At 37.9% G+C, this 20159-nt stretch overlaps 1 protein-coding gene across 2 annotated transcripts in view; it reads right to left on the bottom strand.

Moving 5' to 3' along the window:
* Positions 1–20159, bottom strand: part of LOC108926137 (catenin alpha-2-like) — a 268579-nt gene that overhangs the window by 51885 nt on the left and 196535 nt on the right. For both annotated transcript variants that reach the window (XM_018738659.2, XM_018738660.2), the window contains 2 exons: positions 15484–15564; positions 10528–10680 (listed from right to left, as the gene is read on the bottom strand). In XM_018738659.2, coding sequence (XP_018594175.1) covers positions 10528–10680; positions 15484–15564 — 234 coding nt within the window. The remainder of the gene's footprint in view (positions 1–10527; positions 10681–15483; positions 15565–20159) is intronic.

Below are 20159 nucleotides of genomic sequence, written 5' to 3'. Positions count from 1 at the left end.
TTACCACTTGAGAAAAAAGGGTGCCAAATGAATTAATGGCATATAGTAATGCTAGGACAAGGACAACGAAGTGGGTAGCTGGAACAAACTGCCATATCATTTTAAGGGAGCTGAGTCACTCTTTCTTAGACCATTAGTTTGATAATCATCCAGTGACTAAGATAGGTTTAGCAGCACTGCCTCACTCATTCATGAGCTCAGTTCTTACAAAATGGATGTTGCAGTGAAAGGAAAATAGATTTAATATGGTTGGTCTCCTTGACGACCAGATGCCTTCTTCTTGACTCTGTTCAGATTAGATTAATAAAGAATATGAGGCTTCCTATGACCATAGTGTCATTATGCACCATAAGGGTAATGTACAAAGCACTGCTAAACAGGAAGCAATTGAAAAAATAATAATAATAAAAAACATTGCTCTTGAAAATACAGTATTTTGATTAAACTGTATAATACCTAAAATCAGAAGCTTTAAAGTGAAAATAGTCCATGTAACAAGTCTTTGGGTATAACAGATGGCATGGCTAATGTTTCATAGATGAATTCATAGACTCAATACACTTGCCACAGAAACACCCAGAGATGGTTTAAAGAAAGAAAGAAAGAAAGACTACTTTGAATTCCATTATTTTAAGCAATCCATACATTAAATGAAGATCTGCAGGTTCTGATGTGGTGGAATAAGCTCCCTTTTTCTCTCAGATCTACTGAATCCCTTCTGCATTCAAGGATCTCTGAACTCATCTCATAAATTTGCATCACATCATCTGTCAGTTGTATTTAAAAGACTGGTGATTTGTTTTTTTGTTCATTTTTTCCCTGGTGTTACGCAACAGCCTATTACTGCATCAGATACACGAGGGGTAAACAATCTACAACTAATATTCATACCTAAAACTGCTGAGTTGTCAGCAATGAAGGGTCATCACTGTATGACATTTGCTGCGTTCAAAAGACTCCGGTGTCGAAGGTGCAAGGCAAGAGAAGGCACAGAGAGAAGGACACTTTCCTCCATGCTGATGGGCAGCTTGCCGGCTGCCAGAGATGGCCTCGGGCACTGCAGTCGTCTCTCCCTTTCAACTGGAGTGTTAATTAAGAGAAGTATGCTAATGAGCTTCTCTCCAGGCTTCCACTGCTCAGACTCTGCCTCGGCCATCCCTGCCTCCATCACTTGAGGACGGTAACAGGCTTGGTGCAGCACAGCACAGATACTGAACTGATACTGCAAATACTCAGCTTTTTAATGTAGCTTCCCAAGGAGTCCAGTCCAAACATATTCTATTAGTTGATGCTTCTCTCCAAAGTGACTTACAATGTTAAGGTAACAATTATTAGAAGCATACAATTATTTACCCATTTATACATCTGGTTAATTTTACTGGAGCAATTTTATGGTAAGTACCTTGCCCAATTGTGCTGCAGTCAAGGGGTGGGGATTGAGTTGGAGACCTTTGGATCCAAGGGCATTAGCTCTATCCACTATGCTACCAGAACCCCCCAGTTTATTAGAGGCTTCTCCTCACAGTGAAATACGATGATTATTAACTAACCTTTATCTAAGATCTTTAATCAAGGTGACTTACAGTGTTAGATTTACTGCACAAATCTCTTTACGTTCATTCACAGATTCTAACAACAGAGCAATATGACACAGTCATATACACACTACCACCACTGAGTCTCCAGTACACCTAAAACATGTCTTTGGACTGTGGGAGGAAACCAGAGTATCTCAGGCAAACCCACATAAACACAAGAAGAGCATGTAAACTCAGCAGAGACTGAGCTGGATTTGAACCTCAATCTGAATGTCCAGCCAGGGGTTTAATTACCAGAGATACCTGCTTCGCCAACATGGCGCCCACTGTTTTACTCTTGCTCAGTTTGGTTCTGTGAGGTTCCCTAAACGTGAAAGAAAAAGACTTTTCCAAGCTGAAGAGAGTTACATTGCTCTAAAAAGTAAATTCATGCCACATGATGGCTTCCTCAATTTGCCTGTTTAGAATGGGTCCAGTTTCTCCTGACAGTAATCGACTGGCCAGCTATTAACCAAGGATCTTATGCTCATGTCCTTGAAAGAAGGCTCACTTTATCTGTCTCACGAGGAACACTGATGGTTCTGAATTGTTGAGAAGAGTTGAATTAGTTAAATGAGGTATGTGATTAATCACGGTGCCTTGCTAGTTGCTCACCCAGGGGTGAAAAATAAGCTTTCACCATCCCCGGTGACTACTTTCGAGTAGCCTTCTCGGTGAATCCAATTTCTATTTAAGGAATGCAGCCTATTTGCACTTGTTGATTGTGTCTTACTTCTATCACATAATGATAAAAAGTAAATTCCCAGAATTATACCTTAAGTCTGTAAACTAACTTCTGACAAAATAAGGAATATCGACTTGTCCCCGAAGCATAGGATGAGTTACATCTGAATAGCAGGGTGATATTGAAGGAGTAGAAAAGTATATATATCCAAGGAACAATGCATGCTATGTAATCTGCTTTATTTTTCAAACTTTGTGGAATGGACCGGAATCTCTCTGCTGCAGACAACCTGGAGAAACATGGCGAGCGGTGGCTTCTTAGGCTGCTCATATACCACACAAAGACAGTAAAGCCAGAAGGTCCAAAGAATTGTAAAACCGTAAAACTATAACACCAAGAATGTTATGATCTGTATAAACATCGCCTATCTATAAATGTTAAAAATAACCTGTAAAGTAACTTAAGTCAAATGCTCAGGTACCAGCTAGTTAGTATATGACATTTTGCATTTTAGAAGAGAGCCAGAGTCATAAACAAATTGTTTGATATGAAGCAGGGGGGTCAACGTAAACAGATATTCTATATTAGCCAAACGCACACACACACACAGAGTCTGAAGCCGCTTGTCCCGAGCTCAACCGGAGCCTAACCTGGTAATGCAGGGCACAAGGACACACCCAGGATGGGACGCCAGTCCGTCACAAGGCACCCACAGCAGGACTTGAAACCCTAGACCCACCAGAGAGCAGGACCCAGCCAAGGCTGCTGCACCATCACACCCCCCTTGTATTAGCCAGCATAGATTAATATTAGACTGTTGAAATCACACTCATCATATGTAAAACAATGCCTGGTGCTCCTACTGAGACAAAATTTGCCACTGACAAGGGAGGACCTCTGGTTTCAAACCCCTGCTTGTTACCCTGCTGTTAAAAAAAAAAAAAAAAAAAAACAATGAGAAAGTGTTGCAAAGGGAAGACTACAAATTAGTATTCAGTGGTGGAGCTTTAATAATTTATGAAAAGCACTGTGAAAATTACACTGTCCTCATATCAGCGTACAACATGCAAAACAGGCTGATGTGGACTATTTGAAATAAGGAAACAGTGGTGAAAGAACAGTGTCTATATTTATGTGTGTAGAATGTATACAGAATTTTTTTCTTTTTTTTGGGTGATGCAATGCAGCTGTCTCAGATTGTAATCTAAATTAGTCATCGTTCAAGATGCTGAAGGTATTCCATTTTTGCTACTTCAAATAACTTCATAAGAATAATGGGAGCAGCAAAACAGTACAGTGAACAGTCATATGTCAAATAAAACTTTGCTTTTCAGTGTGCAGTCATGGAAATCATCTACATCAATAACACATGTATACACAAACGGTGTATATTCATTATGGATTTTCGTTTTGTTTTAAAGAAAAAGCCAGGTTCTCATCATGAGCTACGATTTATGGATAAAATGTCTTTCTGTTATCCTTCAAGATGAATATATGTTTAAATGAGAATAACAACAGGGACCCCATTTAGTAAATTCAGTTATTTTCCAGATGGACTGAGATGTAACAACATACTATTTTAAAAAAAATTATTTGGTTATTAGATTTTGGTTGCGTTACAAAGAGTGAAATAACGATATAGCTATAACTCAAACTACATTGCATTAACTTTGGTGTGGAATGTTGCCAGTATACCATTAAAACATGTATAAACGGAAGTGCATGTGCTGGAAGTGTGTCAAACTGAGACTCAGAGAGTGTTCCTTGCATTCTTTTTACATTAACACCTTTCATCTACTCTACACATTACATTTACCTGGGTAAGTACCTTGCTCAAGTACTACAGCTGGAGGTGAGAACTGAACCTGTGACCTCTGGGTCCAAAGGCAGCAGCTCTAACCACTACACTTAAAAGCAACATTAAAGAGCTGCTAATCATAAGTCCTCAGATGTATACTATATCAACAAACCAATTCCAAAGACAGCTAGTCCAGTGAAATTACACAGAAAAAAAAAAGAAAAAAAAAAAAAAAGACTTTTGGCTCTTCTTTGCAACATCATTGAAAGATTTGTCAGAAGTCACAGAGAAGACAGGGTATATTATATATCAACTGATCCAGCCAATTTAAATAGAATGTGTAATTGCTCATGTGCATGATTCCTACCAGGGAACTATACTGGGCCATTGGTTTAAATGTGGTTTCTACTGCAAAAATAAAATACAATGAGAAAACATGAAAAAAGTACCAGTACGCTTGTAGTACAAAAATTAAAGATAATAAAAGTTAAATTAAATAAAGTTATATTAAAATTAACTCACATATAATACCAATACTGGATGAGCAGATGTTGGTTTGTGTGAAAAATAATAAGAAAGCTTTAGTCATAATAATCAAGAATTCATTTTAGACCTTGTGATGAAGGCTGAAGTTCCAGGCATATGTCCTGAAGTTGGTCACCTAGTCTTAATCTTGGAAAAATACCAACAGCTGACATAATAATATGTAGAATATATTTTACAGTAAGAATTGATCATAGAATAATTCCTTTCCAAAGCCACAACTATTTCTTCTTCTCAAAAAACCTGATTATTTCACAACGCTTAATGAAAATATTGTGCTTTCCTGCTGACAAATGGTATTTCTTACTGTTGAGAAGTTGGAGCACACAGTATTTTGCACCATTAGCTGGTGGTGAATAACACTAACTATTATTATGATTTAGTTAAGGTTAATATCTCAGAACTATAAAGTAGTTTATGTAAAAATGGTTGTGTCTACAATACTGATGGTGCACCAAAAAATACTTGCTTGCCATTCTGAAGTTCGATTATGCTTTTCATATTGCCATGGAAATAGAAGTGTTTATTGGAGGTAATGAAAAAATGACTTCCCTCTCATTGTGTTTTCTGAGACTATGACTATGGCATCATGAGCACTAATGCAGTTATCTGACATCTGGACTTGATGCATTGCTTTAATTCCCTGTCGCCCAGCAGATAACTGGATTCTGGGAAAAGCTGGGCATAATGGCCATTAAACAAAATTGACAGAATATTCAATTACAAAGATAAAAGGGATTATTCCATAGATGACAATTTCAACTGTGATTTCTATGCCTTTACTTTGAAAAAAAAAAAAGAAAAAAAATTACAATTGTGATAATGAGAACTCAAGTAAAGTGCATTTGCTGAACACTAAAACGTTCCAGTCTCATTTATTGGCTATTAGTTGATTGGTGCAAGGCAGGCGCCATCTATCCAGTCTTTCCAGGGAAAGAGAAAAAAATAGTTATTGCCAATCTAGTATTAAATGCATAAATTGTTCTTGCTAAAAGCATCAGCATCCTGAACATCTGCTCTCTTTGGGAATTGGACAATTAATTAAGGGCCAAAACAACAGAAATACAGATTTAGTTAGCACATACTACTGTTATTACCTGTCATTTGATTAATAAGCAAAATGGTAACTCATGCACAAATTTGTGACAGTAAACATATTTACATTGGAGTTAAGCATGCAAATTTTTATGAGATTTTACTAGTAGAGTGTTCACAGTATGCAAAAAAGAATCAGATTTAAAATGGTCCATCTATTCACTGGCAATAGCTGCTTGTATAATGCAGGGTCGTGAGCCTATCCAGTAAGCATAGGTTGTGAGGCAGGGTACACAATGGACTGTAGGCACCCCCCACACACACACAGAAACGTCCTTGGATTGTAGAAGGAACCCACCCACACCTGAATGCACAAGCCAGGTGCTGCCCATTGTGCCACCATGCTGCTCTAATCTTAACACAACAATTGAATTGTTTAAAATACAATTGAAGTCTGCCTTGGAAAGAAGACATATTCTTTATATTACCCATTTTTACTTATAGGTGGATGGGGTGTGGTGGCGCAGTGGGCTTGGCTGGGTCCTGCTCTCTGGTGGGTCTGGGGTTTGAGTCCCACTTGGGGTGACTTGTGACAGACTGGCGTCCCGTCCTGGGTGTGACCCCTCCAGCCCCGCACCCTGTGTTGCTGGGTTAGGCTCCAGTTCACTGCAACCCGGCATGGGACAAGTGGTTTCAGACTATGTGTGTGTGTGTGTGTGTGTGTGTGTGTGTGTGTGTGTGTATACTTACATGTGATCCATAGTGGGGTATATAAAAATATGTAAAGACTGCTCAAGATTGCGTGTGCACTGGTTACATCTTGTTTCTGCCACATCAAAGACTTTCTTTTTCGATATTTTTGTAATTTGCACTTTGCAATTTGATTCCAGTATTTGGAATCTTCGTTTACTGCCGTGCAACCACGCAGAAAGTTCCAAAAATTTGAGTCATATGTACTTCTCTTACCGAGCTGGCACAAAAGAAAAAAATGAAAGACAGAAAGGAAGTAAAAGAGTGCCTTGGGAAAAAAATGGACAAATACAAGTCTCCTCTTATTTATAATGGAGGTGGTACAAATGTGTGGATACATGTCTGAAATTATGCATAAATTTTCTTCATGGGTTTTCAGATGTGGCTTTGGTTAATGATTCAGGAAGAAAAAAAAAGAAAAATAAGAGCTAAAAAATTGCACAGCTAGTCGACAGAAAGCTAAAGGATGACAGAGGTGATAATCCATATCAGTTCAATCCAATTTATTTTTTGATAGTTCCTTTCTCAACAACGTGACACAGAGACAGTATTAATTAATGAAATGGTTCCAAAAAAACCTCTCCACCTCGTTTACTCCTGTATTCAGAAATTATTACCAAGTTGTGACATAACTATTGATCAGTCCATAACATATCACCTTTTAAGCAGCATAAACCATGGGATATGGAACACCTGCCAGCAGTGACTGCTCCAACAGGAGGGATTCTTGACAATTTGGAAGATGAATTTTAACTTCTGAAGGCTGAGTTCTGCAAGTGAACTAATGTAATGAGATCACCTGCTAGCCTGGAGGACGTTAGAGCATTCTATTCTTATTACACTCATTAGTTTTTAGTTATTAGTTATTAATTATTATTGCTTATTAAACTTAGTAGTACTAGTCATAGTAGTAGTAATAATACTACTACTACTACTAATAATAATAATAATGGGTGTTTTCTTATGAGTGCAAAGCAGATTCTAGAAATCTAGTATTCTCTGAGAAAGAATACACACACACACATTTTCAGAATCGCTTGTCCCATACGGGGTCACGGGGAACCGGAGCCTACCCAGCAACACAGGGCGTAAGGCCAGAGGAGGAGGGGACACACCCAGGATGGGACGCCAGTCCATCGCAAGGCACCCCAAGCGGGACTCAAACCCCAGACCCACCAGAGAGCAGGGCTGTGGTCCAACCCACTGCGCCACCGCGCCCCCCTGAGAAAGAATAACTATTACAAATCCAGTATTAAATGCATAAATTGCTACTGTCTAGATACATTATTATTATTATTAGTAGTAGTAGTAGTAGTAGTAGTAGTATTCATAATAATAATGAAGCTGGAAAGGCTACATCATACAGCAAAGCTTTTGCCATTGTTAGGCCAGCATATAATCTTGGGGTTAAGGAGACGGTAATTCAGCAAAAAGATTTAGACTGTTCATCAGGAATGCAGGTTCTAAAACAGTGTACTGCTTTTACCTTTACCTATTATTTATTACCATGGTCACTTATGTAACTATATAACATACATACCTTTCAGGCTGATTAAAAGATGCTTAAACATGAATTATTGATTTTTAATATGTATTAAAATATGTTCCTTTCAAGTAGGGCCAGCTTGTATGAGTTATTTGGATATGCATTTATTTCATCCTCAGCATATCACCAAGGCATGGCTTTCAAACAAGTATGCAAATAGCAAATACAACATTTAAATATCTTATGCATATGAAATACAGTATAACTGGATTTAAAATTAAATTCCATACTACCAGAATGATATAGCCTGCACACATCGGAACATTTATGTTATCATCTTTGTAAAGCATGCAAGAAAAATTCTTGTTAATCTTTAACTTGACCAGCAATGTAAGCATATGCAAATTTTAAATTATAGAAAAAAAGGAAAATATCAATGCTGTTTTTTCCTTTTCTTTTTTTTTTTTTTTTTAATCAAAGAACTCATGGATCTTTGTTTCCAGGAAACTGTTCTTTGCTGTGCCAGAGCTGGACTGTAGAGAGAATAAGGGAACATGAAGCTCTGTGACTGATTAATTATACATGTACAACAATCGCAATCATATCACACCAACTTTTCCCGTAAATTACCTTTGTGCCCAATTTTTCTTAAAACTTACAATTAATTTTACAAATCTCCTGGGCAGTTATGAGCATATTCACCCCTTACCACAAAAGAACATTTTGTGAGAACTGAAAACGGAATCTTGACCATTTCATTTTAAGGTAAAAGAAAAAAGAGAAATTAAGACTTCTATGAAATTATATTTACAAATTACAAATTACATTCTGTGATCTTACATTACTTAAACATTAGTGTTTCACGTTTGGTGGTGGGACATTAGCCTTGGTGAGCCATTGTCTTATCATATTATATTTTTTTCACTATCTCTAGTCCACACTCCAATAAATATCAGAGTTGTAGATAGACTCATAGGAATTTCATTTAACATTTAATTTTCTCACAAAGGTTGAAAATGCCAAGTGAGTCAGAAACAAAATTCTATAAAAGGAATGTGAAACAGTATGGGGATCAACTGACTCCTCCCAAAATCATGATACTCAGGAACCAGGTCTGTACCCAGGTCCTGAGGGCTGTATAAATTAATTCTACCTTGGGTGCCCTCGGCAGCATTATGCAGATCAAATCATGCTCCAAGTCTTTTTTATCCAGGCTTATTGTCTTCAGAAAGCCTCACCTGCACAACTTCAGAAATTTGTACCTCATCTCTTGTCAAAAGTTTGTGATTTCAATTCAGCTCTTGCCTCCTAACTAAGTGAATTAACACATAGGTCATTTTTGTGGAAGTTCCAAAGGCATTGCTCTGCATATCTTAAACATTCTTGAGACTTAAAATTTCTTTGTAGAAAATGACAAAGCAGTGAGCAAGGGGCTACCATCGAGAAGTGCATTGCAAGTTAAAGTCCCTCAGAACTCGATAATGGTTACCTGCATGAAGGGCTACCGAAATCATAAATGTATCTGTCAGAGATGTTTCTCATATTGCCAGGAATCACAGTTTATGACTACAATATTTTGAATAACGATCTTTGCGCTTGTGTTTTGACCGACATCTCGCAGAAAACATGACACTATGATTCAGGGATTTCAGTTTTGTGTCCTTCAACCTTATGCTTCACAACCTTTCAGTGCTCAACCTTGTGGCTTCCAAACTTGCAATAACAAAACCTGTGGTCCAGCCTCTCAGCTTCCATCCTTTCAGTGCCCAATCTGGTGGTCTCCAATCTTGTACAGTTCAACCTTGTGGCTTGCTATCACTTAATCGATGCCAATCCTTTTAGTGTCTCACCTTGGTTTCTGCAGATATGTAGCTCCCAAAACTTACAGTGTCCAACCTTTTGTCTCCCAACATAGCACTGCCCATCCTTGTGGTCCATGAACCTCTTTTCTGCAACCATGCAGTTCTAAAACTTACGGTCACCAAATATACCCCCAAATTCCTCCAAATTCACAGTTCCCAGCCTTTCAATTTCCAACCTTCAGGTCTCTTGCATCATATTTGCCAGCCTTATGGTCTCACACCTTACAGTGTGAAGGCTTCTGGTCCAAAACATCGCATAGTCAACCTCAAGATACTAACATTGCAGGATCTCAATCCTTACAATGGCCAACCTCATAGTCCCAGCCTTGGAATCTCAAATATTGCGGTGTCCAGCACAACACTGTCCAACTAATAACCCCCAGACATTTTGTTCCTATTCTTCTGGTCTCCAGCTTTGAAGCTCCCACAGTGAGCTGCTACTCATAACTATTCTGATGATTAAAGTCTGAAATCATGAGGGAACTATGAACTATTGAACCTACTCAAACTCACTTATGGACTTAAAACTACAGAAAACCAGGGCTTATCCTGGAAACATTTAGTGCAAGGCAAGGTACACCCTGGACAGAATCCCAGGCAACAATATTTACTCATTCAGTCACATGCACTATGAAGGCAACTTAGAGTCACCACCCTACCTAAAATACATGCCTTTGGTGCCCAAGCATTGCGAGGTGCCAGTAAGGGTGACAATACATTGCAAACCATTAAAACATGTGCCAGTAACAGTGACAAGATTGAGAAGGGACTAACACTGACGACCACCTCACCTCCACCAGTTTGTTAGCGTGTTCACGAAACACCTGGGCATATTCCTTCACCTCCTTCTCGTTGCCGCTTTTGGCTGCCTCAATGAGAACCAGGAGAGGCACGTTTGTCTCAAGGAAGGAATCAGAGATGTGGTCCATGACTGCTTTCCGCAGCTGAAAAGTGAACAGAAAACACAGATAAGTTGCTTATGTACTCATCATATGTTGCTTGCAGCCAGACGATTTCTTTTTACAAAGATTAAAGCCTCTGTCTCTGGATTTTAAAGACCATGGTTCAAATCCCATCTCTCGCTATAGTAGCTTTGATCAAGATACTTACCCTGAATTCATGCAATAAAAATTAGCCAACTGCATAAATGGGTAAATGAGTGTAAGAAGTTTAACATTCGAAGTTGCTTTGGAGAAAAGGGACAGCTAAATAAATAAATGTAAATAAAATACAAATGTAAATTTGGCACACAACTTTCAATTTAGAAAACACTCCCCTTAGCTTTTGAATTTAATGTGGAGAAAAGCATCGGCTAAATACAAGTGTACTGAAGAGCTAAATAAGGCAAACAGAAAGAAACACAGGAGACATCAGTATTATGTGACGAAATTAACAACACTTTTAAAATGGAATGGTGCACATTAGATACATAAAGACTGTTTTTGGATATGTGCCTGATGCTGTGGACATGCCATGCTCCAGTGGACTGGCAAGGCTCGTCACCACTAGTTTCAACACGCTTCCTCAGCAGATACTAGAAAACCTGTCAGGACTGAAAGTAAAATAGATGGAGCATAGCACAGGCAAATAATATAACAATGCTATTATTAGTCAGTTTACTAAGGATGTAAAGACTATAAACCATGGGGGGAAAAGAAAACAAAAAATCACAAATAAGCAGCAACATGCTCCTAACATTAGTCCAAAGCTATCCAGGGTGTGGGTGAAAAATAAAAAGTGAATCTCTTGCTGATTCAAATCTGTCTGTAGGTAGTCTTAAAAAATGCAACGCACAGGGGATCCCAAAGCAACACAAAGTTTGACTACTGGATATGGGTTTATCACACATGTACATATAAATGCACCAAACAAAGCTCTGTCAGTTCTTTGTATGGATGTGTTTATGTATATATACAGACAGATATATAAATGCCAAATTTAATACTAGAAAATATTTAACTATTGCATAACATTGACATTCACAGGAAACACATGAGTTAATTTTCTATTAATTAAAATTCAAGTCTTTGAATATATATCGCTATATATAGTCTATGAACATATATTCATTTATATATATTTTGGGTAAAGTAGTAGTACAGCTACCGCCTATGCCTGAAGAGCCCTGGTTTGAATCCGGACCCTCAATCAACGTACTTACCCTGAATTTCTTCAATAAAAATTGCTCAGCAGTATATATGGGGTAAACATTGTAACTTGATTTAGATAAATATGTAAATGTGTTGCCTTATAGTTGGAATCAATAAGCAGTCACAGATTCTGCAAAAAATCATAAATCTGAATTATGTAACTTTTGGAACTCTTAGCATACAACTAAATACACATGCATCATTTTGAAGCCAAATTGTGCGCTATATGTTTTGCTGCATGTCACTATATGAAGGGCCTGAGCTTAGAAGTGTGACAAAGGCTGAAGCACTTGATGGAACCATTTGTTAAAACAGCATGAACACCTGGCTGTTCTCCAGTGCCTTAAATGGATGTGTGTAGGGGGAATGCTAATTGCTCAAGATGCGCCATTTAAGGGTATTAGCCTAGTACTCTCCGTCCCTTCTTCCCAATTAATTCGTCTACTCAGCCTTTTTTTTTCTTCTTTTTTTCTCACAAAGATATCACTGCAGCAGTTTTGTCTGAATAAACCACCTTGCAAGGAAGTGCATCCACGGTGTTGCTTTGACAGGACCCACAAGAAGACTTGCCTCAGATTTATACCCCTGCTCTCTACACATTCTAATTTCTTCATTTCTGTCCAAAATGTCTGATTAAAAACCACCTTGCATCAGGGTGGACTGCATAAGAATAATGGGAGACTGAAAAGAAGAGGGTGAAACCACTTCATAAAAGGAAAATTCAAATGATACATATGAAAAAGATGGAGAACAATTTCTGGATATTAGCAATGCAAAATAATAGCTGACATAAAAGATAATTAGGAGCATTTGAGTTTTATTAAAAACCGAGTGGTAATTAAAAAAAAAAATATGCAGGCATCCTGTTTTCCCTGGATATTAATTATGAAGCTAACAGATTGAACCTGATTAAAGCCCAATAGCATTAAGTCTCTTGTCACATAACACACAGGTTTAAGGTTATTCAGCCATTGAGTTGTCCAGCCTTGTTAGTGCACATCAGCAGCAAACCATGAAGGCAATGTAACCTGTTCACCTTTTCTATATTTTCAAAAGGACTTGTATGAAACATAATTCTAGTGCATTAAAAATATTATTAACATATTATTAAATATGCTGGCAGTATCACTGTTATGCATAGCTTTCATTTTGGAATTTTAATTAATTTTCAGTGGAAAATTTTCCACCTGTTGTTTGTTTGTTCTTCACAAGAAATGATCCCAACTAAACCCCCTAAAATAGAAATTTTAGAAAAGGTGATTTTCTGAAACAAATTATCATGGTTTTTTGAGGAATGGGTGAATCTACATAATTATTTACTTGATAAATAACAACTCTTGTCACATTAAAAATGGCAAAGATTTAACTGGAAAGGAGACATCAATAGCGTGGGGTTAAAAAAGACATGGCAACTCTGCATGTTTAGCCACTAGTTAGTCAGTGTCATCTGACAGCGACACTAATTTAATCTTTTTTTTTTTTTTTAATTCATTCTAAATCCTTATTTTCTGTATGTAAAATGCATGTATCTTTTTATGGGGAGAGATCAATGTAGCATTGAAAATGTAAGACCACATGGTCTCAAGATCCTCAAAGTCTCAGGATAGAATACACAGATGGCAGAAAAAATAGGCCAAATCTTATTTATGTTACATTATGTTAATGCTCAAGTATATTATCAAAACTTAGACATGACACCAAAAGGCAGTGAATTATAACCTAAATCAAAGGCAATTAGAAATGGCTACTTATATAGTACTTTGCTTTACTATGATGCTTTCCATGTTTATGTGTACCTATTACACAATGTTACAGTTAAGGGCTAGTGTTATCCATTTTTGTTGTTGAATGACAAAAATCATCTATCATCACAAGACATAAAGTTATATTGAATTTGTGGAATATAGCAGCATATGTGCAACCACAAAAAGACAGAGCACCAATGAAACTGATTCAGTGATTTAAAATTGCAAATGATGTACAGTCTAGCAGACAGTACCATGGTGGAAGGTAATTACACTGTTGTCTGTTAACTGTTATCATATTTTTTTTGTTATTTTTTCTTTCATGTTAAATAAAAGCAGACAGAAGCAAAGATTAAGTATTCTGAAGTTACAAAACCGTATTACGTTTCTGGTTTTTGAATTTTTCGTAGATTCTGCTATATGTGAAAGTATATACATGTAAAAGTTGAATAAATGTACAAATGTTGAGCACAAAATTGTGCATATGATTGTCATCTTACACGTATAATTGAAACAAGAATTCTAACTCAATTTATTGGAAAATCCACCCAATACCTCAGGGGCAATAACAGCTTAATGTTGTTGACATCTTATTGTCTAGGTTCCATACAAACCTCAGATGAAGCTACATATAATCAATTTAAAAAAATGCTGTAAGACTTTGTTTTATTTTCATCGTTACAAATTCATATTAAATGCAGGGTCCGGCACATTAAAAATCAGAAGAGAGAAAATGAGACAAATAAACGAATGAAGGTTCCACATGCCAACTCTATTACCAACTAATGCTGGGATGTGGAAATGTAGGTAATATTCACTCCAGAAAACTCTCCCTTTTAGTAAAGAAAATACAAGAATACAAGTTAAGAAAATATAATTTAAACTAAATGTAAAATTGGCAGAATCTTTGAAAATTTGTAACTCAACTTTGTCTGCCACTTTTGCTTAAAACTGGTACTGTAGCATTGTCGTAGAAAGCAGCGTATTTTGGTCTACGGGGTCCTGGGGTGTAGTGGTGGTGAGCAGTTCACTGATGGGGGACAAGCAGAGTAGGTGGCTGCACTGAGCAGATGAGTGTTCTACCCATTTTCTGCTCATTTGCTCCAGCTGTTTTCAGGTGGGAACAGAAAGCCCGGGGCCACCGACTGATGACACGGCGCAAGCAGTCTGATCAACCTGTCTTCATTATGCTAAACTGTCATAACACATTCCTCCCAGACCTATCCCAATCTATTACTTTCCTCCTATTTATTTTGTTGATTTATGTTTGGTTTCCCAAGAGCAAATAACAATACATTTGCATATTATGTTGATCAGAATAGAATACATTCCAACACATACCACTGTCAACACTTGATACTCACAGTAACAATGCATAAAAACACACCTACCTAAGGAATAAAAGTGCTATAAATTAATATGATAAACAATAACAACAACAAAATAACAAAAGCCTTGTGTCTACTTTCAGATCAAACTATATTTATTTTACAGGTACAATATAATTCCAGTCATACTCCATTTTTATGTTTGTTTATGCCTGATACTACATACACATACATATTTACACATCTTTTTGCTCCCTCTGTGAAGGATATGATTATTAGCATCAGTCAGAGCCGCAGACAGTTTGATAAAAGTCTCATATTTTACATTTGAAAGGGAAGTGTTAGGAAAGATGTCTTCACTGGTAAAGACATGGAGCATATGGATGCAGATAAAAAAGGTCAAGTCAAAGAAAATAGAGAGGAACACGTAATGCAAGATACTCTCTCTCAGCAGTGCGGTGTCATGTTTGTCCATGGGAAAAGCAGCATGTGCTTTGAGTGTAGAAATAGCAATAAACTCCTACCTGTCTACGCAAGTCCCTGGTCTTCTTGGTCATCTTCTCAATGGCACTGTTTAGAAGATCGCCTTTCTCTTTACGGCCCGTCTGCACAAGGGAAACACATGCATGGCATTAATATTATTATAACAGCCCGTGAAGAAAACTCTGAACGGTGTGTCATATGGGCCATATGATCTAAAAAGCTGACTAAAAGTGCAGCCGAAATGGTGGCGCTTCAAGCATGGGTAAAGGTTTCAAAAAATATAATAATAATAATTAATATGACTAATCAATGTGATGTTGTTCCAGCATAACTAGGTAGCGGGTGGAAAATTTTCCAGGAGCGCTCCGCAGGTGACCTTTAAGTGCCTTCGGATAGTGGAACAGTAATTACGAAGGGCTCCTATTTCTGGGAGCACTTCTCCTCATTCCATAAAAGAACATGTACATCTGCAAGTGCTCCTTACATCAATGTACTTGCTTAAACATGGGTCATTTAACGGGAGCTACCAGTCGTACATTACCCCCCCATTGCTGTTACTATGGTATTTCTGGAGGTGTTGACAACACGTCAGGGCAGGCATAGAGAAAGACACATCAAAGGTTAAGTTTCAGAGGTCAAAACGCTGTTGGGAGCTATGGACATATGCACAAAATCATAAAGAAATGTACATTCACAAGCAAGAGATTGTACTCTTCATGAAACATGATACAAACAGACTTTTATAGGACAACAAAACAAATCCTTAGACATTACTCCCCATGAGAAAAACCCTCAAATGATGTTTGTTTTTTTCACAATGATTCATACATTGCTTACAACAAATAAATACAAGGGCACATGCGATACAAATGCCTGGCTGTACCGACATTACAACCTTTCGTCTGATTTAACAAAGTGAATATAAATACAGCTTCTGAATTAAATCTTGCGTTGTAACAATGTGGGGTTTCAGCTGTGTCAAATGAACGAACGGCTCCAGTGGGAAGCTGAAGAACTACCGAAGGAATCTTTCATCGCTTTGTCTAGGGAACAGCTAAAATGTCAAGTTTCCAGAACCTTCCATCAGTTTCACCTCTCTTTCTAAGTGTAATCCAATTAAGAAATCCCTGGTCATTTGATGAAAAATTAAAGTAAATACAAAAGAAAAAAATAGAAACGCGTGTTTCTTTCTGATGTGCACGTTCAAATTTTTTGGATTTATTATTATTATTTTGTGGGGGTGCAGTGGCGCAGTGGGTTGGACCACAGTCCTGCTCTCCGGTGAGTCTGGGGTTCGAGTCCCGCTTGGGGTGCCTTGCGGCGGACTGGCGTCCCGTCCTGGGTGCGTCCCCTTCCCCCTCTGGCCTTCCGCCCTGTGTTGCCGGGTAGGCTCCGGTTCCCTGTGACCCCGTAAGGGACGAGCGGTTCTGAAAATGTGTGTGTGTGTGTGTGTGTGTGTATTATTATTTTTATTGTAACTGTTGTTGTTGTTGTTTTCTTCCTGTGGGAGTTATAACTTTCATTAAATGGTATTTAATATTCCTCCTTGTTTAACTCATGGCAGCCGAAAGACGTTGTGTGGATTTATGTGTGCGTGTGTGTGTCTGTGTGTGTGTGTTTATGTTTTAAACGTGTCAGGACAAAACCACTAAACAGTCCCTCACAAATATTTGGTTTTCTTGTGCATAAAAGGCTTCTCAAATCTTACTACTCGAACACTCAAAAACACCATCCATCTTGATAGATGAGACACTATTTGCAAAGAATCAATAAAATGGACAAATCCACGAAAAGTGTTACCAGATAATGGTGGCAGTTACCATTATGTAAATCACTGATATACATTTCTCAGCTCTTGTGTCTCCTTGCGTTGTGTAAGAACAATGTCCCAACATCATTGGACGCATATAACCTCAATCATGTGGAATTCACAATTTTTCATATTGCAATAGCATTTGAACCTGTACTTAAATAAAACAGCCAAAATAAATGCATTAATCTGATTATCAAAAAATCTTGATATAATTCCTACATATGTTAAAATGTGGCAAATGGGTTTTTAAATCACACCATTTGCTTCACTATTGTTTGTTTACAAAGCAGTGATGTTCAGGTGCTATTCCTAACTACATTTGCTGGTAAATTTGCTGACAGGGCGCCTGGTCTCGACTGCTGCTTCCACGGAGGATCGATAGAGCACGTCACCAGGTGATTGTGCTATTGGCACGGTCACTTGGAAAGCACTTTAGCTCTCTCGGAGACATACAGCACATCACCTCGGTCCTGAAAGGCAACCCTGTAATCTCTGATGAGTCCAGGTGGGTTAGAGGCAGCTGCTGTGCATAATTCCCAAAGCAAGGACATTATCATGAACCTGCAATTTGTGCTAATCACCTCTGAAAATGAGTAAGTTATCACTTACATTTTGTCTATGCATTTGAATGCATTTATCTTTATTTGTTTGATACAGTCATAATATACCTATTCCAGTAGCTTCCTACTGAAGCTTCATTCGAATAGGAAAATGGATACAGAAAAGTAGCAAGTGGTGAAAGACTTCCTTAGAAAGGTTTCAGGAGCTCAGGAGGGAAACGGGTCTGAAAAACATGGATTTTAAGACCCTTGAAAGCCGAAAGGGTTTAATTCCCTTCTTGATGCTGGAAGGGATTCAGCAGCCTTGAGGAACACAGGGAGCTCATTTCACAGGACCAAGAATGAGAACCAAAGGACTTTCAATTTTAAGTCCCTTTTGAGTGGGACAACTGATCTGGTGGAGGTGGAGAAGTGCAGATTGGTGGAGAAGTTTACTAGAAAGCTTGTGTGTAACAGCAATTGTCATTGTCTGTCTTGAGCACCATCTGCAAAGAGATCTGCAGCCTCCAAAGTGAGGCCATTTCATAACAGGATCTCTGAAATTCAAACGATGTCTCAAAGCAAATACATTGCCAATTTTAATAAACACCTTTTACACAACAATAATACCTGTACTGGTCTTCAGCATCCTGAACTCAGTGTCTCGATGTCACAGTAAATAACAATTGTCATGTGAATGACATTAAAGAAACTTCCTTTAGAAAAGTTTCAAACAGCCCCACCAAATCAGTATTGCCACCGTGTCAGATTAACTGACGACAACTGAGAAAATACAGAAAATTTGCGATTCCTTCTCCAGTCGATCAGTCAGCCGAGTGTAACTCATAACTCTTTTGGAATGGAATATGAAAATATGGAGAGCATATCAGCACAATTTACAGTCACTTTGCATCTCAAATGATTGATCTGCCCTAAACTGTGTGGTTTGCAGTCTGCTTTTTCATGGCTATTTTGTTCAAAACATTTGCTGTGGTTTTCTTCAAAGCAACTTACAACGTTAAGCTGCTTACCCTAATTTATGCATTAATATAGCTGGGTAATTGTTACTGTATCAGTTCAGAGTAAACACCTTGATCAAAGGTACTACAGCAGGAGGTGGGATTCAAACCTGGATCCTCATTTTCCTCACATATTCTAGAGCCATCATCAATCGACATAAACTTGTTTACTTATGCATTGTTTTTAATTACAGTTTCTTTGTAATGTCAGACAAATTTTCCCCGTGCGTCCCTATTGCGCTGCACTTTAAGAAACGTCTTAGAATTTCTAAAAAATATATACACGCATCCCCCTTTTTCCAATCTGTACAGACAAAAACACACACACACACACACTATCCAGAATGTGGAATTGAATTGGTGATGCGCACTCTGTCTCTGGTGTGGTTAAACTGTATATTAAGTGCTGAAAGTGTGCAATCATTGCAATCATTGCAATGAATTGCTGCCCGAGTTTCTCACTCTCTAAGCAATGGAGTTCAAAAGAGGTCTATTGACAGTCTGAGCTCATGTGTGTTTGTGTGAATGAGATGGAGACACAGAGAGAGAGAGAGAGAGAGAGATCGGCAAGAAACTGACTCTCGGTTTTTCCCCTCTCTTTGTTCTCAAAGCTGTTCTTTGCAAAAGATTTTTATTTTATTTATTATTTATTTATTTATTTTTTTTTTAAATTAAACTGGCTTCTTGTCAGTTTAATTAGGGAATGTGAGCCACAATTACCGGACACGATGGCAGTGCTGGCACATCACCGTAAGAGGGACCATCTGTAAGATCTCTCCAGCTAAACAGAGAGGCGATAAAGACGGCCAAGGAGAGAGGGAGAGGAAAGAGGTCTACATTACTGTCTGTTTGCTGTTGATTATGGGAACCCGATCTTAATTAGGATAAGTTCAACAAAGACTTACTTATTTATTATATATGTTCCCTTGTGGAAAATGAGTGGGTGGAAAAATGAAAGTATCATTTCTATCTTCCCCATTAACCACCAAAAGTTTTGTTTTTTTTCCTCCCCCCCGACACCACCCATCAATAACTCATAACTGTGGCACATATTTTTTGCATACCTTCCTGAAAGTGCTTTTCTAATCAAGCGCCCTTTCGTTATTCCTTTATTGCATTACATTTTCAGATAATCAACGTATAAAACTTCACTGCAAAAGCTACACGCGGCCTTATTATCAAACATGAATAACAGAACAAATTGGGTGATGGGGAGAATACTTGAAAGTTCAAATGTCCGATTATCAAGTATGCACAGGAAACTGGACATGTGCACGTTGAAATCTGCACCATCAACATCCCAGCCTACGTCAAACTGCACAATTAAAGGCAAAAAGTGTTCAGTC

The sequence above is a fragment of the Scleropages formosus genome, chromosome 3 (genome assembly GCF_900964775.1).
Source record: "Scleropages formosus chromosome 3, fSclFor1.1, whole genome shotgun sequence".
In the NCBI taxonomy this organism is placed as follows: domain Eukaryota; kingdom Metazoa; phylum Chordata; class Actinopteri; order Osteoglossiformes; family Osteoglossidae; genus Scleropages; species Scleropages formosus.
This window is presented reverse-complemented; position numbering and strand designations above follow the sequence as displayed.